General features: G+C 38.1%; 8 protein-coding genes and 1 long non-coding RNA gene across 17 annotated transcripts; 4 read left to right on the top strand and 5 right to left on the bottom strand.

Moving 5' to 3' along the window:
* On the bottom strand, positions 1 to 1,535 carry AT1G11440 (uncharacterized protein). Its single transcript, NM_101017.3, has one exon. The coding sequence runs from the start codon at positions 1,316 to 1,318 to the stop codon at positions 227 to 229; it is 1,092 nt and encodes a 363-aa protein (NP_172611.1). The 5' UTR covers positions 1,319 to 1,535; the 3' UTR covers positions 1 to 226.
* On the bottom strand, positions 1,512 to 3,516 carry MORF9 (plastid developmental protein DAG). The gene is made up of 4 exons (NM_101016.4): positions 3,102 to 3,516; positions 2,228 to 2,325; positions 2,065 to 2,130; positions 1,512 to 1,970 (listed from the first exon to the last, which is right to left on the bottom strand). Exons 1-4 carry the CDS (start codon positions 3,461 to 3,463, stop codon positions 1,798 to 1,800), a joined length of 699 nt encoding a protein of 232 aa, NP_172610.1. The 5' UTR covers positions 3,464 to 3,516; the 3' UTR covers positions 1,512 to 1,797.
* A 263-nt stretch (positions 3,517 to 3,779) lies between these two features.
* DUF2 (agenet domain protein (DOMAIN OF UNKNOWN FUNCTION 724 2)) lies at positions 3,780 to 6,275 on the top strand. The gene is made up of 6 exons (NM_101015.2): positions 3,780 to 4,298; positions 4,391 to 4,792; positions 4,898 to 4,984; positions 5,074 to 5,193; positions 5,261 to 5,345; positions 5,470 to 6,275. Exons 1-6 carry the CDS (start codon positions 3,864 to 3,866, stop codon positions 6,153 to 6,155), a joined length of 1,815 nt encoding a protein of 604 aa, NP_172609.1. The 5' UTR covers positions 3,780 to 3,863; the 3' UTR covers positions 6,156 to 6,275.
* AT1G11410 (S-locus lectin protein kinase family protein) lies at positions 6,257 to 9,859 on the bottom strand. 4 transcript variants are annotated; one of them, NM_001331985.1, is made up of 7 exons: positions 9,527 to 9,859; positions 8,166 to 9,367; positions 7,954 to 8,082; positions 7,451 to 7,864; positions 7,108 to 7,345; positions 6,872 to 7,016; positions 6,304 to 6,778 (listed from the first exon to the last, which is right to left on the bottom strand). In NM_001331985.1, the coding sequence occupies exons 2-7, from the start codon at positions 9,103 to 9,105 to the stop codon at positions 6,452 to 6,454; spliced, it is 2,193 nt and encodes a 730-aa protein (NP_001320418.1). In that variant the 5' UTR covers positions 9,106 to 9,367; positions 9,527 to 9,859; the 3' UTR covers positions 6,304 to 6,451. The 4 variants fall into 4 exon arrangements, with proteins under 4 accessions (NP_001318981.1, NP_001320418.1, NP_001320417.1 ...); NM_001331986.1 differs by having other exon boundaries at positions 8,166 to 9,363; NM_001331984.1 differs by lacking the exon at positions 9,527 to 9,859 and having other exon boundaries at positions 6,257 to 6,778; positions 8,166 to 9,459.
* PYM (partner of Y14-MAGO) lies at positions 9,518 to 13,042 on the bottom strand. 6 transcript variants are annotated; one of them, NM_001331983.1, is made up of 6 exons: positions 12,749 to 12,987; positions 11,777 to 12,028; positions 11,396 to 11,509; positions 11,126 to 11,314; positions 10,346 to 10,886; positions 9,518 to 9,748 (listed from the first exon to the last, which is right to left on the bottom strand). In NM_001331983.1, exons 2-5 carry the CDS (start codon positions 11,957 to 11,959, stop codon positions 10,758 to 10,760), a joined length of 615 nt encoding a protein of 204 aa, NP_001322144.1. In that variant the 5' UTR covers positions 11,960 to 12,028; positions 12,749 to 12,987; the 3' UTR covers positions 9,518 to 9,748; positions 10,346 to 10,757. The 6 variants fall into 6 exon arrangements, with proteins under 6 accessions (NP_001322144.1, NP_001322146.1, NP_001322145.1 ...); NM_001331982.1 differs by lacking the exon at positions 9,518 to 9,748 and adding an exon at positions 9,927 to 10,189; NM_001331981.1 differs by lacking the exon at positions 9,518 to 9,748 and having other exon boundaries at positions 10,300 to 10,886; positions 12,574 to 13,042.
* On the top strand, positions 9,565 to 9,903 carry AT1G04847. The gene has a single exon (NR_138786.1). It is a non-coding gene; the product is annotated as an other RNA (long non-coding RNA).
* A 17-nt stretch (positions 13,043 to 13,059) lies between the features above and the next one.
* Positions 13,060 to 16,304, top strand: AT1G11390 (Protein kinase superfamily protein). The gene is made up of 5 exons (NM_101012.5): positions 13,060 to 13,438; positions 13,660 to 14,986; positions 15,067 to 15,330; positions 15,454 to 15,609; positions 15,855 to 16,304. The coding sequence occupies exons 1-5, from the start codon at positions 13,431 to 13,433 to the stop codon at positions 15,972 to 15,974; spliced, it is 1,875 nt and encodes a 624-aa protein (NP_172606.3). The 5' UTR covers positions 13,060 to 13,430; the 3' UTR covers positions 15,975 to 16,304.
* AT1G11380 (PLAC8 family protein) lies at positions 16,274 to 18,173 on the bottom strand. Its single transcript, NM_101011.3, has 5 exons — positions 17,728 to 18,173; positions 17,506 to 17,569; positions 17,234 to 17,398; positions 17,062 to 17,127; positions 16,274 to 16,970 (listed from the first exon to the last, which is right to left on the bottom strand). Exons 1-5 carry the CDS (start codon positions 18,039 to 18,041, stop codon positions 16,815 to 16,817), a joined length of 765 nt encoding a protein of 254 aa, NP_563889.1. The 5' UTR covers positions 18,042 to 18,173; the 3' UTR covers positions 16,274 to 16,814.
* Positions 18,174 to 19,667: 1,494 nt separating this feature from the next.
* Positions 19,668 to 22,885, top strand: AT1G11370 (Pectin lyase-like superfamily protein). The gene is made up of 3 exons (NM_101010.2): positions 19,668 to 19,904; positions 20,502 to 20,766; positions 22,151 to 22,885. Exons 1-3 carry the CDS (start codon positions 19,791 to 19,793, stop codon positions 22,636 to 22,638), a joined length of 867 nt encoding a protein of 288 aa, NP_172604.1. The 5' UTR covers positions 19,668 to 19,790; the 3' UTR covers positions 22,639 to 22,885.
* Positions 22,886 to 23,496: the final 611 nt, after the last annotated feature.

Raw genomic sequence — 23,496 nt, 5'->3', positions numbered from 1 at the left:
ATTTAAAGATTTTAGATTTTAAACAAACGTGTTAAAGAGAATGTTACAAATAGAAAGGTTGAAGATAGATTTTGCGTGCGACGTTTTATTATTAAGTAACCCCTCCTCGTTATACAACAGTAAATCTCATCTCTTGTGTAACAGATACTAAAAAATCAGGTTCATCAATAATCAAAAGAATGTTGTTCTTACCTCACATTGACACAACTGATGATAACTAGGGTTGTTAATACATCCGGTAACCATAAGAGGAGACCTCGAACTGATTTCTTTCGCTCCGATTCTCGTAACCGTACGGATATGAATCCCCGAAAAGGTGATCGGAAGTTGTCTTCCACGGATCAGAATCGTTGCTTTCCCAGCAAGAAACAGCAGCCCCACGATCTTGTTCATCTTCCTGACGTCTTTTGTTACGTAACACACAAGGAAAGTAACCTCCAAATATAACCTCACAGAGATCGGTCGCTTCTAATCCGTAACCAGACGGAACATACAAAGCTTTCACTTCTCCTTTATCTACGACTTCATATTCCTCATTTCCATAGCTTGAACTGTGATCTTTTTCTTCTTCTTTAGCTTCCTCATCCCCTTCTTCTTCTTCTTCATCATCATCATCACCATCATCTTCGTCCTCACTTTCTTCATCATAATCTTCGTCTTGTTCTTGTTCTTGCTCTTTAATGGTTTCTATTGGTTTGACTTCTTCTACCGGTTCAGCAAAAGACACACGTTTCTTGACAACATTCTTTTGACCACCATCATAAATTCCAAGAGGAACAGGAGCAATAATCTCAGGAGGAGAGGGAGCTTTAGCGTGAGGAGCGGTTGAACAAGGGTAACAAGTTTCCACCGATGGAGGAAGAGGTTTTCCATAGGTTGCAACAACATCGTAGCCACCACCGTACGGCGTGGGATCGTATTCATCGAATTCCGGCTCGTTGAAGTCAAGAGCAGAGGCTACAGAGCAATAGATACTAAACTGAGGAGGAGATTCGTAGGTTGTATAGAGATTCGGATCATAGAACAAGTGTTTAGGCTCAGACATGGTAGAAACAGAGTAAGCAACATATGCAGAGGTTGTCTCAGACTCGGATCCATTCCAGTTATAACAATTATAACTCATTGGATCATCATAACCAGAGTAAGCAACATATTCAGATTCAGATTCAGATTCATTCCAGTTGTAATAATTATAACTCATTGGTTCGAAACCAAGCTGCTGCTGCTGTTGATTGTAATGATAATGATTTTGATCGTAGAGATTATTAACCTGATTGTAATCGTAAGGACTCTGGTAATTCTCATAGAAGTTGGCCATTTGAGAGAGCTTGAAGGATGATCTTGAAAGTCTTTCTCTGCGGTTGATGAGAGAAAACGATTCAGCTGAGCAGTGATCTGTCGATTAAACTAATTTGGAATGTTTGGTTCCAAGTCCGTGAGAGAGTAGTGTATTATTTCCATGTGATGTGTTGATAAGGTAGGGACGACTGATGTAGATGGTGAGTTGGTGACGAGTGTGTGACCCTACAATTGTTTTGTCTTGTCTGAAATTGGTGTTGAGAAAACGTGGGGAAAAAGCAGTGGTTGACAAAGAATCAAACCAAACCAAAACCGAACATTACCTAAATAAACAAATGGTTCAAGTTGAATTTCATCCTAACATAACAATAGCTATTGTTCAAGGTGTGATGATACAGTATCATCATTTGGTACTAGACGATTTTACACACGACTTCAACAAGCTAAGTGCTAACCAAAAGATCAAAACTTGCAAACACTCCATTATCTTATTATAGTTTAAGAGGAATCAGAGGCTGCTGGTTCTTGTCTTGGTTTCCTCTGTTCAGGAGGTGGAGGACCGTCTCTTTTTCTTTCGTATCTCTTACTTTGATACTTAGTGTTATTGCGCTGCTTTGGTTGGTATGTTGGGTATGTGCACGGGATAATCTCTCCATTGATGTACTTGTCGCCTAAACCCGAGAAAGAACGATTCAATTATCAGAACATGGATACTGGGAGAGAGAGAGATCCTAGAAAGTTTAAAATCAGGCTTTGATGGGTTACCTCCATAGTCTTTGTTCTTGACATCTATGTAGGAGTCAGGCAAGACCCAGAGAACTCCAGGCAAACCTGTGAAAATAATGAAAAGACAGAACGATCAGTATCTTGAAGGTTTTCGACGAACTTTCAATAAGGGGACTAAGGCTCTTCTTGCTCACTAACTAACCCTTGAACTTCTCAGATGTTTCTTCGTCGATGGTGCATTGGAATCCAGTATATGTCGTGGTACTGAATGCATACATGTTCTTCTTCGCCTCTTCCATGCTGGAAAATAGACACAAGTACATATAATAAGCAAACACGATGAACTGGTTATGCTGGAAAATGGACACAAGTACATTAATTGGTTATCACATCAGCAGGATAGTGTAAACCGGAATCAAAGTTCTCTAAAATAGAGAGTAGCACCAAATAAACTAAAGTTTTAGTCATTAGTTGTGTAACACAAACTCGTTCCCTGCCATACCAAGAAATTTCTAGTCAGGAGTCCCAATCTAATGCTCTGCACAATTGTACACTCCTTTTACATACATTACTAGCTTACACTGTCCACATCAAGTTTTTAACAAACAGAAACCATGCACAATCACCTACAATTTATACATAGCTTGAAGAAAATATGCAAAAATAGATGCTTCTATTCTTCCCCCTAATTTCATTCATAATTACGCTAAAGAGCACAAAGTTTTAGATATCAAATCAGACACCAATGTTTTGTGTTCAATATGCAGCAATGTTCAATAAGTTTGCACATATCAAGAGACGAAAAACAAGTCAGCTAAAGATTACACCTGATATTAAGAACAAATTCTGGAACTAGGTCAACTTCAGAGCAAATTTAAAGCTGAAAGCTTTACTCAGCTCACTAAACCCTTACCCTAAAGTATCATCAAAAACCCTAATCTAACAAAAAACCAAATCTTCCTATACGCAACATTGGATTCAATCAAAGGACAAGTCCATTAGCAACACAAGTAAATGTCGTCTATTAGTTAACTAATTCAACAACGAAGAGAATCAATAAGAAAGCGAAAACGAACCTGCCAAGAACAGTAGCAAGAGTGTTAAGGTAAGTATCAATCATCTGATCCCTACTTGGCGCTGGATCTTTAGGAAACTCCATTACAATGAGCCAATGATTGTAATCGCAACCAGGAAGCATAATCGTCTCTCTCTGCTCATTGCTATTGCTCCGTTTCGACGAGTAATCCGAATCCACCGTCGCAGCTTTCACAATCGCCACTCGACGCCGAGACCCAGCGGTGGAGATGTTCCGGAGCAGAGGAGTCCATGAATCGCCAACGCGGATACCAGAGAGTGTAGAGAAACGATTCAGGTGGCTTACGGGGAGAAGAGTTTTGAGGAGAAGCGAGGAAGAAGAAGTTGTTGTGAAGGAAGCCATTGCAATTGCTGAAATCGAAGAGAGAGTTTTGGAGAAGATAAGATATATTTTTACTTACCTGCTTCGTGATGAGGATCCTATGAAACGACACCGTTTTTAATTAGGCCCATTAGATAGTTTGGGCCTGATAATTTCTTAAATCATTTTCTCATAATTTCAAGCGCCAAAAAAAAAGAAAAGTAAATTGGGAAAGAAAAAAAGAAAACACACTTTCCCCGATGTGTATCGTGAATATCGACACTAAGCACAGACACAGTAGCACTGTGTTTTGGTTGCAAAAAGTCTCCTTCATATAATCATATCTATGGTTTTCGGGTTTCAGCAGAAAAGTCTTTTTTTAGATTTAGGGTTAGCAGAGCAAAAATGAGCCGTTATTAGTTTTCATTCAAGGGTTTTTGAGATGGAGCAGATGATATTCATTAGAAAAGACGACAAAGTAGAAGTTTTTTCTGAAGAAGAAGAGTTAAAAGGGTCTTATTACAGAGCGATTCTGGAAGATAATCCAACGAAATCAGGACACAATAAGCTTAAAGTTCGTTACTTGACGCAGCTCAATGAACACCGTTTGGCTCCTTTAACGGAATTCGTCGATCAGAGGTTCATTCGTCCTGTCCCGTCGGAGGATGTGAACGACGGCGTCGTTTTTGTAGAAGGCTTGATGGTCGACGCTTATCTCAAAGATGGGTGGTGGACTGGTGTGGTGGTAAAAACAATGGAGGATGAGAAGTTTTTGGTTTACTTCGATTGCCCACCAGACATTATTCAGTTTGAGAAAAAGAAATTGAGGGTTCATCTTGATTGGACCGGCTTCAAATGGATCCGACCTGATAATAAGGTATGATGAGTTTTTTTTGAAATCGTTTCGCCTTTGCATGAAAAAGTTGTTAACTTTATCCGTTGTTGTATGTTTGTTTTTTGTCTTTGAAGGAATTGGTCAAGTCTGTTTTTAGTTGCGGGACAATGGTGGAATTGAGATTTGATTGTGCTTGGATTCCGGTAATTGTCATTAAGGAGTTGGAGAAGGACAAGAGGTTTCTTGTCAAGTACTGGAATAAGTCCTATAGCTGCCGGGAATCGAAAAATTTAATTGTTGATTCCCTAAGACTAAGGCCTATGCAGCCTCCTTTATCTGTTGGAAAGTATGAATTGCTGGATCATGTAGAGGCGTTTAGTGGTTTTGAATGGCGTCAAGGTGTGGTCAGGGGAATTGTCTTTGAGGGAAGGTACATGGTAAGTTTCGGGGCAACAAAGGAGGCATCGCAATTTAATCACTCTGATATTAGGCCTCCAATGGAGTGGGAAGATGGAGTTTGGCATAAAAGAACAAAGGTAAATTGTATCACTAGTTGCAGGCAACATTGTGTTGGTTTGGTTTAATTAGTGTGACATCTTTGAGGATTAATTGAAGTGTTGTTATGTTATTTCCATTTTCAGCCAAAACGCCAGAAAGAAACTTCTTTAGACGGCAACAGAAATGTGCAGACAAAGGAACCACCGGGAAATGAGATGGCTGATGATGTGGTATATGGTCATAACCCTGCTAGTGGATTCTTTTATAACCTTGTTTGTTTTCTACGCCCTGAAATTGTTCTATGGTCTTTGTTTTCCAGAAAAAAGAATCTGGTTTACCTATAACCCTGGGGGTAACTGCAACAAAGAACAAAACCCAAGGAAAGGTATCCCCTGTGCCAATGAAGAATGGCTTTGGAAATGAGTCAACTCGAGAGAAGGTATTGTTTATGATTGTTATTTATCTTTGAGATGGCTCTCCTTTTGGTTTAACACTTCTATGCACAGATGCCTGAGGAGCCTAAGATCAAATATTATACTCGAAAGAGGAAAAGAGGAGGTCTAAAGCTCAATTCATACATCAATAAGACTGGTATGTCTTAACTCTCATTGCACATTCTGGAATGTAGGACCCGCTTGCAATGGTCTCATTGTACTATTACTGGTAGATAAGCCTTTATTTTCTCATTGTGTTGTGTATGCGTTCATCTGTCCAGTGTTATCCTCGGATCGGACCCCCAATGTGGTGAAGAATTCTGCTTCTAATGCTGAGGAAAACCATGCAAAACACACAATAATGGTTTTGCCTTTTGCAAAGAAGTCACCGGTCTGGAAGACTTATGAATCACTGGAGGTCTTCAAAAGTGTATCACACAGTCTTCATTTCAGCCCATTGTTTGAGACTAAGCAAGATTTCCGTGAAGGGTATGCAATAGGTATGATGGTGACTTATTTTGGGTTACTGGAGAAATTTAAAGATCTTGAAGCCGACGTTCCTGTAAGCCAACTAAATAGCCTTAAAGATTCATTTTCGGAGCTCGAGAAACATGGCTTCAATGTTACAACTCCATTATCACGGATCGACAAGCTGTTAGCACTCAAAGATAGACAACTATATATAATGGAGGAACTAAAAGGTTTTGACAAGGAGATGACAAATGAATTTAGCAAGGCTAAACAAGAGTTTGATGACATGGAACAAAAGATTCTTGAGGTGAAACACAAGATTATCGAGCTGCAGAGGCAAGAAGCTGCTCTAAAAGAACAAAAGGAAGCAGAAAAAGAACAGAAAGATGCAGCCTGGAAAAAGATATGTCAGATGGAGTCATGTGCAAAAGATCTCAATGTAGAGCTTGAAGATGTGGAGTTTGAGTTTGAGACAATTTTGTCGGCTCCTTGGTAAGTTAAGAAAAACAAACCTATGGTGAGCACTTTCTAAGTTGATTTAAAGATTTTTATGAGATCATTATTAATATGGTTGGTTAGTGGTTGATAAAAGTCGGGTTATGTAGAGAAGAAATGAAGCTAACCATGTAATCCCCTGTATAATGAGGCTAACTTTTCTTTTCATTAGGTATTTGTAAACTTTATACAAATAAGTTTGCATACGCTTTAAACACATAATTTTCTATATAACAAGTATTACTATAAATTGATACCTATAGTCTTCTTAGATTATAAAGAAGAGGAATACACTTCTTAACGACCTTGAACATCGGTGAGAGTAACGTCGTTAATAGTACTGCTGGTTTCTCCGCTGGGCCAATTATCTGAGCTGCCGCCAGTTTTGGTGTTTCTCCTCCTTCCCGCCGTAAATGCAGGATGCTTCGGAGATGGAAGATCAATGGCGTTATGACCTAACATGAAGACAACAGAGGACATGTCTGGTCTGTCTGAAGAGTTTTCTTGCACGCAAAGTAACCCAATGTGTAAGCACTTCATTACTTCGCCCTCATCATACGTCTCTTCACCCATTAATTTGTCTATGATCTCTATAGCTTCACCATTTTCCCATCGATCCCAAATCTACAAGACGAAGAAACAAACGTTTGCTTATGTTCTGTTTTGCTCCTCTGTATCCCCAAGTTATGTCAAAGAAAGGAAGAAGTTTTTACTTACATGTTTGACTAGATTCAAAGATTCCTCATAAAAAGCACTGTTTCTCTTTCCGGTTATGATCTCTAAGATCAATACTCCAAAGCTGTATACATCGGATTTAATAGAGAACTGGCCGTCCATTGCATACTCTGGTGACATGTATCCACTGTGACAGTGAGATTGAAACGACCTTAAAGATTGAAAAAAAGAAATTGGAGAGTTTTGTGGGGATGGATTGATATAGTAGATTAACTCACTATGTTCCGACGACTCGATTTGTGCTTCCTTCGATTTGGTTGCCTCCGAAGATTCTAGCCAGGCCGAAATCCGCAATCTTCGGTATCATTTCATTGTCAAGAAGTACATTGCTGGCCTTAAGGTCTCTGTGGATGATCCTCAGCCTTGAATCTTGATGAAGGTATAAGATTCCACGACCAATCCCGCGGATTATCCCCATTCTTTTTGGCCAATCCAACTCTGCTCTTTGCTCTTCATCTATGAGAACAACAAGGAGGAAAACAAAACAGGAAAGCAAATTCGAAGTCACTGATCGTCCTGAATGGGAGAAGTTGAATCTATAGAGGAAATGTTGAAACGTACGGAATATGAAATAGTCTAGGCTCTTGTTTGGTAAATACTCGTATACCAACATCTTCTCTTCAAATTCAACACAACATCCTAAGATCCTCACGAGATTTCGATGCTGCAGCTTCGATATCAACTTGACCTCGTTCTTGAACTCTTCCATTCCTTGACCTGAGCTTTTTGACAACCTCTTCACTGCTATTTCCATACCATTTTGTAACACACCTTTATAAACAGGTCCAAAACCACCTGCTCCAAGCTTGTTTTGAAAAGCAAAATTATTCGTTGCTGTAGCAATCGTGCTAAGCTCAAAGAGAGGCAACTCCCGGCTTCTTGATTTGTCCTCAAGCTCTTCAAGTATGAATGAGTCTTCAAGATCAAAAGAGCTCGGAGCGAAGCTTGATGGAGCTTTTCTAAGCCTGTTAGACTCTGCACTTGTGAAAGTGTTCAATTTGTTAGCTGTGATCTAAGCAAGCAAACATATAATCTTAAAAAATCATCATCAGAGAATTTCTTACGTGTTCGTTGTCTTCGCTTCCTTAAATAACAGTGAAAACTGATCAGTAGTAACATCACGACTGCAATCAAACTGATGAGAATTAAAACAAGTCTCTTCTTCCCCGATGCGCCATTTCCATTCCACCGCGCTGAAACAAGCAAACAAATCAAATTGCTACCACCTTTGTTGCAATGAAACAGAACAAGTTGCAGAGTATATGTATATTAGTACCTAACTCTGACTTATCTACGCGTAAATAGAAATCCTGTCCTGAGCTCAAGTATGTCCTAGTATCCAACATATTGCCGTGCCATGTCAAGCACCCTTTAGCTCCATCTTGACTCTCGTGGTAAGCACTCGCATAAGCAACACATGAGCAGTTCTTCAAGCACCTCTGTTCACATTCCTTCAGTGTTATGTTCATATCCACATTAACAGCTGATGTATTGGGAATCTTCACTCGCTTCAACTTTGCAAACCCTTCTTTCCCATTACATATCGAATCTGCTTTTATCCTCGTGCACCCATCCGAAGCATCTCTCAAGAACCAATCTCGAGGTGTCTTAGGCTCGTACCCCGGTAAGCAAGAGCACTCAAACTTCTCTGTACTGGTGGAATCACAGTAACCGTTAAAGCCACAGTGGTTGTAGATGTCACACTTATCTTCGGGAGCTGACCAGAACCCGATCCATTTCTTATCTCTCCCGTTCCAGCGAAACCGTTGCAGAGTTCCTGTCTCGTTTAGCACCATTCTTGTTGTAACCGAAGCATCTAACACTCCATAAGTGATTGATACTTCATCTGGATTATTCACAAACGAGATATTGAAGATAAACTTGTTTGTCATTTCAGGCACACCACTCCATCTTTGCCCTGTCCATGACCCAGTACGCCACCAAAGAGTCAGACCCTTGTACATCATCATCTGCGGAAACCCTCTACGTTCTATCCGGTATGTAATGTTTCCAGAACCCGGGTCACCAGGAGATCTCCAAGACGTCATAATACGATCCACACCGCTTTGACGAGTGAATCCAAACTTCATAAAGGGAAGCAAAGTGTTTGTAGGATGATTAAAGCTCTCCCAGAAACTTTTCCCTGTGACAGGATCAAGTAGAACAAGGTTGCCTAAATCAGATAGCTTCGCAACTAAAGCAGGTTCTTGGATCATATCAATAACATCAGTAGACCAAATAGGCTCTGTTCCATTGCCAGATGCATACACACAAAGATTCCCTCTGGTACTGAACTTTATCAGACCAGATGTGTCATTAATAGGATGATCTCTATTTGCAACCCATACAATAGTCTGCTCAGAGACTTGAGCATACCAAATCCCAACATACCTGAGCTTTGAATTCCCCAAGCTGAAGAATCCAAAAGCAAATCTCTTTCCTTCAGAGTATATAACATCACCATCTTTCAAAGACTGACTTCTCAAGATTGTGTTGTCAGAGTAACAAGATTGAATCAAGAAGGAGAACAAGAAAATGAAAAAGATAAAGAAGAACTTCATTCTCTGATTATTTCTGATCATAGTTTGATGAAACAATATAAATGATGTTTCTTGTTAAAAGCCAAGTGGGGCTTACCTCAACTAACAACATTAACTGCTGACATCGAAATCAGTCACAACCTGTTCCGGATTTTTCTCAAAGGTTGAACTTTCAAAAGTTGTAAGAAAAAACTGATTCATGTGACTTAGAACATGACACGAACTAATAAGGTTACCAACACTGTGAAACCTTTCTTCCTTGTCCATTCAATCATTGCCTCTTTCACTGCAGGAAATGGTCCACGCCACCACAATTTGCCTACAATAATAAATAAGTACTTATATACAAAATGACAAGCAAATTATGTAATATAAAGACCTATTTTATACACAAATTTACAGAGAACTGAAACTTAGAAACAATAGTCACTTTAAGACCAACTATTGGACCGTGAAACAGTTACCACCCCAGTGAAGATTAAGTTGATAAGGACTCAGTAAAAGCAAGCTCCATAAGCATAATGCAGAAAGATTTATAATAATTGACTCTATGAGACATTTTAACCACTACTCCTAGATATATATTAACTATTCGAGCTAGAGACACTTGCATATCATATCAGGTGAATATAAAGTTGACAATGACTGATTAAAGTCAGTAAATGCAACTTCCAATTAGCAAAATGAGAAACGGTATCCATAATTAAGCATAACACCATGGGCTTCCTCTTTCCAGATGAAGCATGTTTATTAAATAAATCTGAAACAGGAAGCATACAAATGGTTAACATTTTAAGGTCTGTATTGACATGTACTTTAATGGTAGAGATGTTCTCTTAGAGCATAAGACAGAAAAGAGTTACATAATATATGTAAGCAGAATCATAGATATGACTACATGTGTATGTATATGTACCTATGTCGTTGGGTCTACAAATACGTAGACATCTTCATGAACTCACAAAAGCTTTAGGATCGAACTCTACACCGTTTCAGCATGCACTCCACCTTCATCGGGTGATGTTACTACATGTATGCAGATGGAAGTGAATGATTGATCAAGTGATGTTTGCTACAACGGCTTTACAATTATATCATCAGTTTGGAATCATATTCTTTAGATTAGGACCAAACGCAAACACAATGTGAAATCAATTCCCATGAAGATTCAGGCATTGCGCCAAGTTCATTAATCAGATCTGACAAAACCTAACAAGTAACAACAGCCTTCTTTTCATTGATACAAATTTGGATTGGTTCCAGAAATTTCATGAGAGAAACTGCAGCCTGCCTAAAAGTTAGACAATTCATGTTGATGCTGCAGCAAGTTAAGCCGCCTTATCCTCCAGAGCCTTGAGTTCTTGCCTCCATTCTTCCAACTTAGAGAATTTCTCTAACTGCTCTGGGTTTAGGTCTCGGGAAGCAGTCTTCTGCTGTTGAGCTTCTGTGAGTCGGATCTGCAAATGTTAACAGAATGAAGCAATTACACAACCGCTAGACTGCAGATTTCTGCTATACCTCAAACACAATTTTGCTGTAAACTGAAGAAAATTGATTGAAAACCATTTGGAACATACGCTGTTACGGCTTACCAGCCACAATTAGGAATCTAGACGGTGGAGATTATATCTTCAAAGCCAAAGGTTCTCGAATGTCTTATTTTAATTAAAGCAACTGAGAAAGATGGAAATCTTACTTTCTTCTTAAGTGCGCGGATTCTTTTCTCTACGTCTTCTCCTGTGGTTCCTGGATTAGGTGCTCCCCCACATACATCATTATTTGACGAAACGTCCAAAGCCTCCATTTCAGAAGCCAATACATTCACCGATTGGGATCCATTACTAGCTGATCCATCCTCAGAGCTGTTAGCTTTTTCTGCAGTAGCCTGCAGAGGTGATAATTAGAAAGCATGTTCCATTAACCGAAGACCAAGCTAGTAGCATATGAATTGAGTTGAAACACATACCTGTAATCGCTTCTCTTTTTTACGTTCGTTCCTCTTAGCAGCTTTAGTCTTTGGTTTAGGAGCTGGATCAGGTTCATAACCTGGAGGCCCTTGTGAGGCCATCTCCTTCTTCATCTATTACAAATGAAATACAAATTAGAAAAAAGATATGTTCTATCTACATTTTTGCCCTTATTCAAACCAAGATAGAAGAGCAAAAATTTGGTAACAATTTCTGTTGAGCACTCGAACAAAGAACATAAGGGTGGTACAAATAATGAAAGCAGGCTATCCACAACCAGTACTGACTACTGAGAAAAATCAAATTTAAACGATTCATTTCCACGAGAAACAATGAGTCCAAGAACAGAATAGAGTGTTGAGGGAATAAGGATTCCATACCAGAGAACCTTTGGACTGATATTTGACAACTTCATCTTCTGGAGTATATCCAGGTCGAATCCGAATGGGTTTCCGGAGAGTACCATCAGGTCTACGTGTGGGCTCCAGAATCCTCTCACCTTCTTTAAGATTTTTGCTCAGTTCCGCCATTCGCTTTCCTTGTTCTCCGCTTCTGCTTCCCATCTGAGTCCTTCAACTTTTCAATCACCCTTGTCACTTCTCTTGTTCCTCAGCTATCAAGTATACTGTTTTCTGTATCAAATTTACAGGGTTCATTAAACAATTCATGGAGTTAAACATTTAGACAGGAAAAGGAATCTAGTTTTGGTTTAACGGTGAGTTACAACAGTTTGTTAGAAGAAGCTAAATGCACAACAGTGTAGTTCACACATTATAAAGCTTTCTAAACTCTGAAACATGTAAGCTCGTGTATCAAGAATGAGTATACAAGTTATAGCAGATATTCAAAAGATCACACAACTCAGTAGCAAACATCTGATCAACAATTCAAATTCAACTTAAAAATTGTTTAGTGAGCTGTAAGCATTAGCAACCACAAAAGAAATTCGCCATATCAAACACCACTTCCTATAACCACACAACAATCAGTTATTTCAAAACCATGCAATACAAAGTCCCAGCTCATTTTTCTGTTTTCTTATCATCAAAGTATAAACCTTTGGTGATAGAATTCCTTTGGCTGCATTTAATAACCTCACAAGCAAAATCTTCATTACAGATCCTAAAACCAAACATAACCAAAAAGACAAACTTTCCAGATTCCAGTTTCAATCAACCTTAAAGCTCAATTCAATTTCCTCTAATTTCGTCTCGTTGCTGTTAACAAAAACCGAGAACACACCAAATTTAGTTAACCTATTTTTTTTGCCGGCGGCCAGAGCTCCCTACACCTCGGCCAATCATACAGAGATATGAGAGAGAGGAAAGAGAAGAAAAAAAAAGAAAGCTGACCTACGGAGATGGTGGCTATTCTCCGTCGCCGGAGAGCCCAAATCCGGTGAAACGAAACCGGTAAATATTGGATGGAAAAGATGTTTTTATGTCGACCGTGACCTGACACCCTAAGGAATGGGATCGAGACAGCTTAATGTGGTTTAACTATGTTTTGTGTATTCTGTTTCTTCTTCTTTCTAAAGTATAAAATTAAAAAGATATGTGGACCAATCAAAATCAAAATTAGACAAGTTAATAAATACTTAGGGAGACAAAATAAAAAACTTTGGAATGAACATTTTAATTTTGACGACAAGCTGTCTTTTAGACCGACATTAAGGCTTTTTATGTTCACATCATTCCTTGGTTTGACAATGTCACACGTCGACTAAATCAAGCGTTAAGCCCACGAGATATCAATTTCCTTTTTTTGGGCCTGTCTCTCTCTCCGAACGAAATCACTGACCTGACCTGATCTCTCTCTCTCTTCCTCCGTCTCTTCTCCGTATCGGCTTTAGGTCTTCTCCGGGAAGAAAGCTTCGAACCCAATTAACGCCGGACGGTAGACTGTGACCGACTAGTCCCCAAAAGCTCAAGTCAATGAGAAAATGCTCCTCAATTTTAACGTTTTAGAGATCCATACCCAACAAGCCCTGTTTTCGCATATTCTTTCCGTTGGTTTCTCACCATCTTCGTCGCTATGTCAAGGTTTGTTTAATCAAACGGGCTTAACCACTTTCGTGGGTCTTTCATGATTTCTGATCGGATTTTTGTTTCCCATTTCCTCGGAGACTCATTTTATCTGTAAAGTTTCGACATTTACGAGTTTCAATGGTTCATACGTCTTAATGTTGATCGGATCCTTCTGTATACTCTCTTAGCTGCTTATTGCTTACTTTCTCATCATTGATTTGTTGTTGTTATTGCAGAGTTTTGATCTCTAAAATCGTTGGAAAGCAAACACAATCTCTTGTCTCGAACCAGAAAGATAGAGTGTCTCAATGGGGAAGCTATAGAACTGCTTTTACAGCTGCTCTAAGGTCGCCTCAGCTCAGAACTTACTCTTCATCTGGTAGGATTCCGAGTAATGTGTATTGTACTTTTGCCTTTAGAGATCTCAAAGGAAGTTTTTTAAGTAATCATCTGTCTCGAAGTTATACTACTGCCCCTGCAAGAAATGTAGTTAGTCATCATGCCCAAATTGCTTGGAGAAGGCTTCATTATAAGTATTCTGAGCGTATTAGTACCATTGCTCAGGCGTTTAGCTTGTCTCTTACCCGTTCGCACTTGTTAATACCTGGGATCGTTGCTGTCACTTGTGGACAAGTAGCATGGGCACAAAGAGCTCCTGGTTCGGGGATAAATCACTATGCTTCAGATAAATCTCTCTATACAAGGGCTAAGAATGGTCCTATCTTTCTGTCTTCGTTATTGTTTTCGGTTATAGAGGGTTTTATCTTGATTGGGAGGGCTTTTTATATAGCTTGTTTGTTTACTCCTACTATTCTGATGGGGCTGGTTGTGGAATCATGTGGGCCTCGTTTTAGGAAAATATGGCTTGAGATGGTCCATCGAACTCTGGAAAGAGCAGGTCCTGCTTTTATCAAATGGGGTCAATGGGCAGCCACGCGACCTGATCTATTCCCCAAGGATTTGTGTTCACAGCTCTCAAAGCTTCACAGTAATGCTCCTGAGCATAGCTTCGCCTACACTAAGAAAACTATCGAGAAGGCATTTGGTCGTAAACTTTCTGAGATATTTGAGGAGTTTGATGAGGTGCCAGTGGCATCTGGGAGTATTGCCCAAGTACATAGAGCTTCTTTAAGGTTTCAGTATCCAGGACAAAAGTCCAAGTCTTCGCTGGTTGCGGTTAAAGTTAGACATCCGGGTGTTGGTGAATCGATTAGGAGAGATTTTGTGATAATTAATTTGGTGGCAAAGATATCGACTTTAATTCCAGCTTTGAAATGGTTGAGATTGGACGAGAGTGTGCAACAGTTTGGTGTCTTCATGTTGTCTCAAGTTGATCTCGCGAGGGAAGCTTCACATTTGAGTCGGTTCATATATAACTTCCGTAGATGGAAGGATGTCTCTTTCCCTAAACCTGTGTATCCTCTTGTACATCCTGCTGTTTTGGTGGAGACATATGAGCATGGAGAAAGTGTGGCACGTTATGTTGATGGAATGGAAGGACATGAATGGATTAAGACTAGATTGGCTCACATCGGGACCCATGCCCTCTTGAAGATGCTCTTGGTATTAACCTCTTTGTATCTTTTGTATAACTGATATACGCTTCATCAATGCTCTTAATCTCAAGTGAATTGTTACTTCAGGTTGATAACTTTATTCACGCTGACATGCATCCGGGAAATATCCTTGTCCGGAAAAAGGCTTCCCGTGGAGGCCTTTTCAAAACGAAGAAGCCTCACATTGTTTTCCTTGATGTGGGAATGACTGCAGAACTTGCAAAGAATGACCGAGAGAACTTACTTGACTTTTTCAAGGCGGTTGCGCGTAGAGATGGCCGGACTGCTGCTGAACGAACACTTAAATTATCAAGAAAGCAGAATTGTCCCAATCCAGAGGCTTTTATCGAGGTAATACTATCTTTGCTCTAAGGTTCTTTGTACCTCGGAAAAACAGTTTGAGTTGTCAAATATATGGAAGATATCTTTCAAAGTTCTTTTATTTGTGATGGCTAATAATCTATACTCTGACAGGAAGTAGAGGAAGCATTCAAATTCTGGGGAACCCCTGAGGGAGATTTAGTACATCCAGCAGATTGTATGCACGAATTACTTGAGAAAGTAAGACGTCATAGAGTAAATATTGATGGGAATGTGTGCACTGTTATGGTGACAACATTAGTTCTCGAGGTGAGCCAAAATCGTCCCCACTTTCAAATTTTAGTGTAGATTTTAGATCATGCTAAGTTTGATGGAAGGTTTAAAAAGAACTAAAGAAAGCTAAGCTTATTATAGAACCAGAGCTTAAAGCTGTAGCCATTAAAACTGTTTTTAGCTTAGAGAATGGTTTCTATAGCCTTGTTTGATTCAAAAACTGTTTATAACTCCAGAGATATTAAGTTTACTTTCGAACTAAGTAATTGGTTTGATTACAGGGTTGGCAACGGAAACTTGACCCAGGATATGATGTGATGCACACGTTGCAAACAATGGTGTTGAAAACCGACTGGGCTAAGTCTCTTTCTTATACGGTGGATGGTCTGATGGCGCCGTAGGCGAAGAAAGGTTCCATCTTTTTGAAATTTTGTTTGTTATCATCATAGGAGTCGAAACAATTTACACATCTTAGATGAGAGAACATAGAAAGAAAGTACATGTTCTTATGTTCCTTTTGTTTTTTTCTTTCATTCTTTTGTCTTTTGCTTTTTATTGTCATGGATTTTGGTTCATTCTAACTACATAGATTGTATTTACGCGGTTGGTTTCCGTTATAAACCGCCTGTTTATTCTCTGAACCAAAGAACAGTGAACAAAAACACTGAAACATGTTGCCTGAGAATGGCCAAGAAGATATGAATAAAGTGTTTACATCCATGAATGACTTTGTGTATCTAATTGCCTTCTTTTCCCCCTTTTTGCTTTTCTTGTCTGATTTTGATTAGGGAACAGAACTGAACAAGACCAAAATACCACACAAAATACATTGTTACATTGTTTCTAGTCTATTCATTTTTATTCTGCAGTTTATGATTTCTACTGGACGATCAACAAGCATGATGTCTTGTATTTCAATACTAAAAAACTCCACAAGATGGGTGGTGGATGACCCAAATAGGTGGCTGTATATACGTAACTTGGACTGATTCACTATTAGCATACAAATGGCCTCTTAGCCTCTCTCCTTTTAGAACCTTACAGGACATTTCTATCAAACTTCCATGTTTGCTATATACCACAGTTTCCAAAACTAAACATGAAAGTTTTCTCTTGACATGAATCAGTTTACACTGTTGAGCAAATCAATTGCCATAAGCCGATGTTGACACCAATGCAGATTGCTATGGAGGCCACAGAACTTGGTTGCGGTTTCTGTGAATGAACTCTGTTGTGTGTTGTTAGGGTTGAGATGATGACATTGTTGAGGCAATAACTGGAGGCGAATGCAGCTCGAGAAAAGCTTTTCCTTCGGAATAGCCGCCTATACATAGAGTGTCTCCTCGACCATGCCAGATACCATCATGAACATTGTTCATCTCCAGAGTTTTAGATTCCTGCATCACATCACATCACAAGCAAAATGAACCAAAAGGACATAACGGATGTAACTTGTTTGCAAGAGAATGATCTGTGAATAACACACACCTGAGTTAATGTACAGAATGGACATACGAGATGGTGGATAAAATCGTCCAAGAAACTATCAGTACCCTATCAAAAGTAAGAGTATCCAAAAGTCATGATGCAGAAAAGAAGACAAATAACATTCTTAACACACTCCATAGAAAAGAAACAAAAAAACAAGGAATGTGCTTACTCTAATATTAAACTTCCTTCTTATCAACATACGGAAGAAACCCAAGTAGGATCCAATCAAAAGAACGAAAGCAATAGCCAGATAGAGAAAGCAGTGCCTCTTAGTTACAGCAAAAGCAACAACATTGAATAAGAAACCGGCAATAAGAATCATATGAACAGCACCCTGACACATACAAAATACAGTTAAAGTCAGTATCTTTCAATGATTGCAACACAAGAACGAAGGTAAACAAAAGGCCAGAGATCAACTGTATTAAGAGGATATTATACCTGAAGAAAGCAAGAACCAAAACCAGTCCTTGTCATGTTTTTCCCGAATCTGTAGCATGGACAGCTGAAACAAGATAAACAAAAAAAAGTCTCTTGCTTTATAATCACATATAGAACTCAATTGCTCTAATTACAGTAAATTATATGAATTTCAATTTCTGGAGAACAAAAAAAAAATGCTTTTGGAATTAAAGAATGATATGAGAAGAGAAAACCCAATACCAAGCAGATTCGATACAGAGATGACGATCTTCAAAGCAATCCATAACATCGCCTTCCCAAAGCCGTAAAACGCCACCGCCATAATCATCCTCCGTCGCATCTTCTCCCTCCGAGCTCTCAAGCTTCCTCCATTTCCCCTGAGTCTGAAGCGCAACCGTTGAGCAAAGCAAATCGAAATCCAACACAGAAATTCCTTCAAGTTCCGTTAACCTCTCCCTCTCCTCCACCGCTCCTCCGCCTTCATCGGCTCTAATGTCGGCGATTACGACGGCTCCTCCTCCTCCTCCACCCTCGAGTTTATCCAAATCCGCCATTGATGAGAGATTTAATTAGGGCTTTTCTCTTTGATGATATCTTCTCCCAAAGGACTTTGTACCTTTTTTGGTGAACGCCTTTTGATACTCTTTTATTTATTTATTTGTTTTCTTAAAGTTGTTGTTTTTTTTAAAGCGTTAGTGATTTGGCGGGTAATTAATTATTCATAAACACAGCTAAAAACTGTCATTATTAACGGTACAGCTGTTGCCACGTAAGATATTCGTCTAGTGGAAAGAGTGATTGATGTTTATTCTTATCCAATATGCTCAATTATAAATACGTATCAATTCTTATATTTAGATTTTATAATTTTCTGAAAAAGCAAGTTTTATTTTTTAATTGTCACATGTAAATATGGTAAGAGGTGTGAATCAAAAATACCGAATTAATAACGTTTCTAAAGACAGATAATTTGGCTAATTTAAGGCTCCAGACTACGTATATTGTTTGTTTAAATTGCAACTTTAGTTTATAGGTAAGTTTTTAATTTAGCAATTACTATGAGTTTATAGTCGCATCTACCTCCATTAATACTGTGTTTTCCGTTTTAAGATAGTTTGTTAAATTTGGTAACAAGATACTGAGATGGAGTTGAATAGCTCCCTAATCTCTCCTTCTGCGTTCCATAGTCTAGCTTCTTCTTCGAGTGCTCTGTGGCATATAGCTTTCACTTTACAAAATCAGAGTAGCTTTGGAATTAGGGATTTTTAACTCAATTTCAATCGATAGAAAACCCTAAAAGTCAGGAAATATTTTTGAATGAATTATCAAGTGTTTCCGGTACTATTTAATTAAGTGAGATTTACTCCCACCTCTATAGCCGTTAGATCTTAAGCCCATCCATCTAACCACACACAAAAAGAGGACTATAGTGTAAGTGCATAATAAATATGGACAAGAATATTTATAATTCTCTGATTGGATAAGAAATACGATTTGATTGGCAACATATGTTAGAGATAGAGGTATCAAAAAAATTGAGAACCAAGTTTATTTTTACATAATTCATTGAAAATGTTGGTTACCTTTTTGTAAAAAGCTCCATAACATCATCTACATTGTTCTTTTGTCAATTATAACTTTTGTTTGTTTCTTATTTATGCAATTAACTACATTGTTGACTTATAATTTATGTTTATTTATGCAATTTATTATTTATATATATATGTTGATCCTGGCACTGCAGTGAGCGTGACTATATATAGATCAGTGGTCCACCTAACCTCAGGTCAATGAATAATGAATTTCATTAGTCATTTATACATTTGACCAAAAAAGAAAAAGTCATTTATACGTACATTTCTTATTCTAACATCATACAAAGCCATAAAATGCTGAGAACATGTACTTCAATATACTTACATATATGTTAAGTGTAACAACACAAACATTTGGTTTCGTGTCTGGTTTAATATTTATTGTTAATTAATATTGTATTATCTATATGCGTTCACACTCATATGAGGAAATTTTGTCGTCATGGACCATTCAATCATGACAATTATAGGATGGACAATTATAGGATGTATTCCTTATTCGTGCATGCATGCAGAGATATATAGACGTTCCACTAGCGTTTAAACTTGGTATATATAATCTGTATAAACTATATGTATGAGAAGTAATTATAAGACTCAAAAGTCATAACAAAATTAAGTTCTACTCTGCAACATCTCATTCTCTCTTCTTCAGTTACACTTCCTCGGCTGATTTTTATTTTCGAGAGATAGAGAATTAGAGACCTAATGGCGATGACCAGTACCATGCAGCTCTTAGTATTGAGTTTTCTCGTAATAGCCTCACTGTTTCTTGGGGCAACGGTGGCTCCTCCAGCAAGTTTGATCTCCACGCCCGATCAGGTAACTAGGAAAACCTTTATTTTGTTTGTGTGTCCGCTAATCGATTTTTTTTTGTTTTGTATCCGCGAATCCAACTTTTAGGCTCTCTAGCGTTTATAACTAATAAAGTTCCAGCTTTGAAAACAGAAATCGATTAGAAAATGAAAAACTTATGGACAACAAATCAACAATGGGAAATGATCAAAATAATCCCCAACTTTTTTTTGTTGTTAAAGAAATAATCCCCAACTTTCTCTAATTAGCAGAAAAGCTTCAATTTTTTTGTGTTAGCAAAACAAATATCACCATTGTTGAAATATGAACAAGTTATTTAACTTTATCCATCAGATCTGAGCTTTGGGTTGTCACTTCCGACGAACCATGTTCTTACAGAGTTTGTTTCACTGTAAAAACCTAATTTTCCTGTTTTATTATATATTTGTCTTTTGAGATAATACCTCAAATATCTGAAGCCTAAAACTCCGATTCGTTCTTTTTTTTTTTTTATCTTTGAATTGTTGTTTATTGTTGACTTTCATATGTTTCATATGTTTATTGTTGACTTTCATATGTTTTATTAACTATTTCATTTTTTTTTCTCTTAAACATAATTTGCAGGCATTGAAGGATAAAGCCGACTTGATTGTCGCCAAGGATGGCAGCGGCAACTTCACCACGGTGAATGAAGCGGTTGCAGCAGCTCCAGAGAATGGTGTGAAGCCTTTTGTCATCTACATCAAAGAAGGGTTATACAAGGAAGTTATTCGTATCGGGAAGAAGAAAACTAACTTAACCCTCGTTGGCGACGGCAGAGACTTGACGGTCCTCAGCGGCGATTTGAACGGCGTTGATGGCATCAAGACTTTCGACTCCGCAACACTTGGTAAGTCATTTTCCTCTTTATCAATAATGTTTCTGATGATGTGTCTAATCATAAACTGGAACTAATTCAGCTACCACAATAACTTTACATGTTATCTCATCATCTTTTGCATACTCATTCAACTGTTTGAAAAGACACTTGTGAAAATTTACTTAGATGATCATGTGTATTGACATGTGATTTTGGTAGCTAGATCTGAACCCTGAGTCGTTTGCCTCATCATTTCCTTCCAGCTGATTATTTGTTTCCATCAGTTTGTCATCATGATTCATGCATTATGTCATAACATAGAATCTCTCCTCGCAGAAGTCAGAACCAATAGCTTGTCTAAGTAACTGTTGAATCCTATCCTATCATTATGCAAGAACACTCTTGTTGGTCTTGTCTAACACCTTTGTTGTCTATCCAAGCTTTGCTGTAACCAATTGTCTTTGATAAATATCCCGAAAGCTCACCTGAACATAGTACTACTTCTTGTGTTAGTGTGAACATGTCACTGAACAACCCAAAACAAAAGTCACCTCAACACATAAAGTCCTTTCCTTGAACTATGCTTGTTGATACAACAACCTGCCATTATCTCAAATGTTTCATGAGCCTTTTGTTCTGATTAATGTACAAAGATTAAGAACCCTTACTGCTGTTCTCCATACAGAACACCCTCTGTATAAGTAAACCTGCTACTTACATAGCCAACCAGCAAACTCAACATCCATTATCCTTTGTCATGATCTGGTTGAAAGAGAAACTACCTTACAACCTGTTTTTATAACTAGAACCCTCTGATGAACATGAGACTGCAGACTTTCCCTCAAACTTGAAACCTTCAGAGAGTTTTAGAATTCCCTGTTTAAACAGCCTGCAAGAAACGTATTTTAGAATCACAAAACCTTAAAACCATAGAATCATTACTCCTAAAGCGTCCCTAGACCTGAGAATTCCGTTCCAACAACTCATTTATCTGATGAAAATTGTTCCTTTACCAAATCAGATTGATTTTTGATTCTGCCTAACTTTCGTGAATCAGAAATCAACTCGTCGCCCAGTGAGAACTACTCCACCTTACCCATCTTAAGCACCCTGTTTTTCTTCCGTCCCAGAATCTTCTTCTTCCACCTGTCTTCAGTTTTCACACTTCTTCCCTTTTCCGTTGTCAAAAATCGCCGAACCTGACACAATTTTGATCAATAATCCCGGAAATTACCGGCGGTTCCTTTTGGAGACGTTTGGATTCTGCCACTCTTGAACCTCCATGACTTTGTACTCTGTTGAAACGTTTTATCAATCTTATCGTTTTATCTTAATGATGTTGTTCATTAATCTTATCGGGTTTTTTTATTATACAAAGTAATTCTATATTAATGATGTTGAGATCTGTGTGCAGCTGTAGATGAGAGTGGATTTATGGCTCAAGATTTGTGTATTCGGAACACAGCTGGGCCAGAGAAGCGGCAGGCCGTGGCTCTCCGTATTAGCACTGATATGACGATCATTTATCGTTGCAGGATCGACGCGTATCAAGACACCCTTTATGCATATTCGGGTAGACAATTCTACCGAGATTGTTATATTACGGGAACCGTCGATTTCATTTTCGGACGGGCAGCTGCGGTATTTCAATATTGCCAAATCGAGGCACGTAAACCGGGGATAGGACAAACCAACATCTTGACTGCTCAATCTCGCGAGGAAGATACTGCAACTTCGGGATTTTCGTTCCAGAAATGCAACATCAGTGCAAGTTCTGACCTCACTCCAATTAAAGGAACTGTAAAGACGTTTCTGGGACGTCCGTGGCGTGCATTCTCGAGAGTAGTATTCATGGAGTCGTTTATAGACGATGTCATCGATCGAGCGGGTTGGACTCCATGAAACATAACTGATATTGGAACCCTATCGACCTTGTACTATGGTGAATACAAAAATACGGGTCCAGGAGCAGATACAAGTAAAAGAGTCGGTTGGAAAGGATATCACACAATCACCCTTAATGAAGCTACAAGTTTTACAGTGGAAAAACTTCTACAGGGACATTTGTGGATTAACGCTAGTATAGTTCCATTCGAATTAGGACTTTGATTATTTTATGTTGTTTATTAACTAGATTATAATTGTGCTGGTGCAACACAGATCAAATTTTAGTTTTAAATATTTATTAAAGTTGGATTGTTGTCTATTTTATAGTGCAACTTTAATCATTTTATACATAATACTAATCTTTATTTGTTATGTAGAGATGTGTGTTCAATTTTTTTAGTTTAGTTTAGTTTAGGAAAAATTCTTTGAAATGTCTTTTTTACAGTACCCCTTTTCAATTCTACCCTTTTCTATTTACTATTTTCATTTATACTCTATTTAAATTTTTTAATAACCATTTTACCCTTATTTGTAAATTGATTTAGGTTAACAAAATGAAATATTAATATTTTTTGCCTAAAATATTCCAAAATAAAATTTCCCGCCAATTTTTTTTTTCAAAAACATTTTTCCCGTCAAAAAAAAAATTCTAAAACATTTTTCCTGTAAAATTTTTTTTTTTGGCGGGAAATAGATTTACAAGGAATTTTAAAAGGGTTTTAAAATATTTTAAAAGATTTACAAGAGATTTTAAAAGGGTTTAAGAGAATTACAAGAGATTTTAAAAGGGTTTTAAAAGATTTACAAGAGATTTTAAAGGGCTTTAAAAGACTTACAAGAGTTTTTTAATGATTTTTAAAGGGTTTAAAAGTG

The sequence above is a fragment of the Arabidopsis thaliana genome, assembly GCF_000001735.4.
Source record: "Arabidopsis thaliana chromosome 1 sequence".
Lineage (NCBI taxonomy): Eukaryota > Viridiplantae > Streptophyta > Magnoliopsida > Brassicales > Brassicaceae > Arabidopsis > Arabidopsis thaliana.
This window is presented reverse-complemented; position numbering and strand designations above follow the sequence as displayed.

Coding starts and splice junctions, on each gene's coding strand:
- AT1G11440 (NM_101017.3), bottom strand. CDS start 1,318: ATGGCCAACTTCTATGAGAATTACCAGAGTCCTTACGATTACAATCAG.
- MORF9 (NM_101016.4), bottom strand. CDS start 3,463: ATGGCTTCCTTCACAACAACTTCTTCTTCCTCGCTTCTCCTCAAAACT. Junction 2,326..3,101: donor CTTGCTACTGTTCTTGGCAG/GTTCGTTTTCGC, acceptor TCTATTTTCCAG/CATGGAAGAGGCGAAGAAGA. Junction 2,131..2,227: donor AACATCTGAGAAGTTCAAGG/GTTAGTTAGTGA, acceptor TTATTTTCACAG/GTTTGCCTGGAGTTCTCTGG.
- DUF2 (NM_101015.2), top strand. CDS start 3,864: ATGGAGCAGATGATATTCATTAGAAAAGACGACAAAGTAGAAGTTTTT. Junction 4,985..5,073: donor ATGAGATGGCTGATGATGTG/GTATATGGTCAT, acceptor TTTGTTTTCCAG/AAAAAAGAATCTGGTTTACC. Junction 5,194..5,260: donor ATGAGTCAACTCGAGAGAAG/GTATTGTTTATG, acceptor TTCTATGCACAG/ATGCCTGAGGAGCCTAAGAT.
- AT1G11410 (NM_101014.4), bottom strand. CDS start 9,471: ATGATCAGAAATAATCAGAGAATGAAGTTCTTCTTTATCTTTTTCATT. Junction 8,083..8,165: donor CGTAGATAAGTCAGAGTTAG/GTACTAATATAC, acceptor TGCTTGTTTCAG/CGCGGTGGAATGGAAATGGC. Junction 7,865..7,953: donor GAAGCGAAGACAACGAACAC/GTAAGAAATTCT, acceptor TCACAAGTGCAG/AGTCTAACAGGCTTAGAAAA.
- PYM (NM_001331981.1), bottom strand. CDS start 11,959: ATGGGAAGCAGAAGCGGAGAACAAGGAAAGCGAATGGCGGAACTGAGC. Junction 11,510..11,776: donor ATCAGTCCAAAGGTTCTCTG/GTATGGAATCCT, acceptor CATTTGTAATAG/ATGAAGAAGGAGATGGCCTC. Junction 11,315..11,395: donor AAAAAGAGAAGCGATTACAG/GTATGTGTTTCA, acceptor TCACCTCTGCAG/GCTACTGCAGAAAAAGCTAA.
- AT1G11390 (NM_101012.5), top strand. Junction 14,987..15,066: donor CCCTCTTGAAGATGCTCTTG/GTATTAACCTCT, acceptor TTGTTACTTCAG/GTTGATAACTTTATTCACGC. Junction 15,610..15,854: donor TGACAACATTAGTTCTCGAG/GTGAGCCAAAAT, acceptor GTTTGATTACAG/GGTTGGCAACGGAAACTTGA.
- AT1G11380 (NM_101011.3), bottom strand. CDS start 18,041: ATGGCGGATTTGGATAAACTCGAGGGTGGAGGAGGAGGAGGAGCCGTC. Junction 17,570..17,727: donor CTCTGTATCGAATCTGCTTG/GTATTGGGTTTT, acceptor ATCTTGTTTCAG/CTGTCCATGCTACAGATTCG. Junction 17,399..17,505: donor TTGGTTCTTGCTTTCTTCAG/GTATAATATCCT, acceptor TGTATGTGTCAG/GGTGCTGTTCATATGATTCT.
- AT1G11370 (NM_101010.2), top strand. CDS start 19,791: ATGGCGATGACCAGTACCATGCAGCTCTTAGTATTGAGTTTTCTCGTA. Junction 19,905..20,501: donor TGATCTCCACGCCCGATCAG/GTAACTAGGAAA, acceptor CATAATTTGCAG/GCATTGAAGGATAAAGCCGA. Junction 20,767..22,150: donor TTTCGACTCCGCAACACTTG/GTAAGTCATTTT, acceptor ATCTGTGTGCAG/CTGTAGATGAGAGTGGATTT.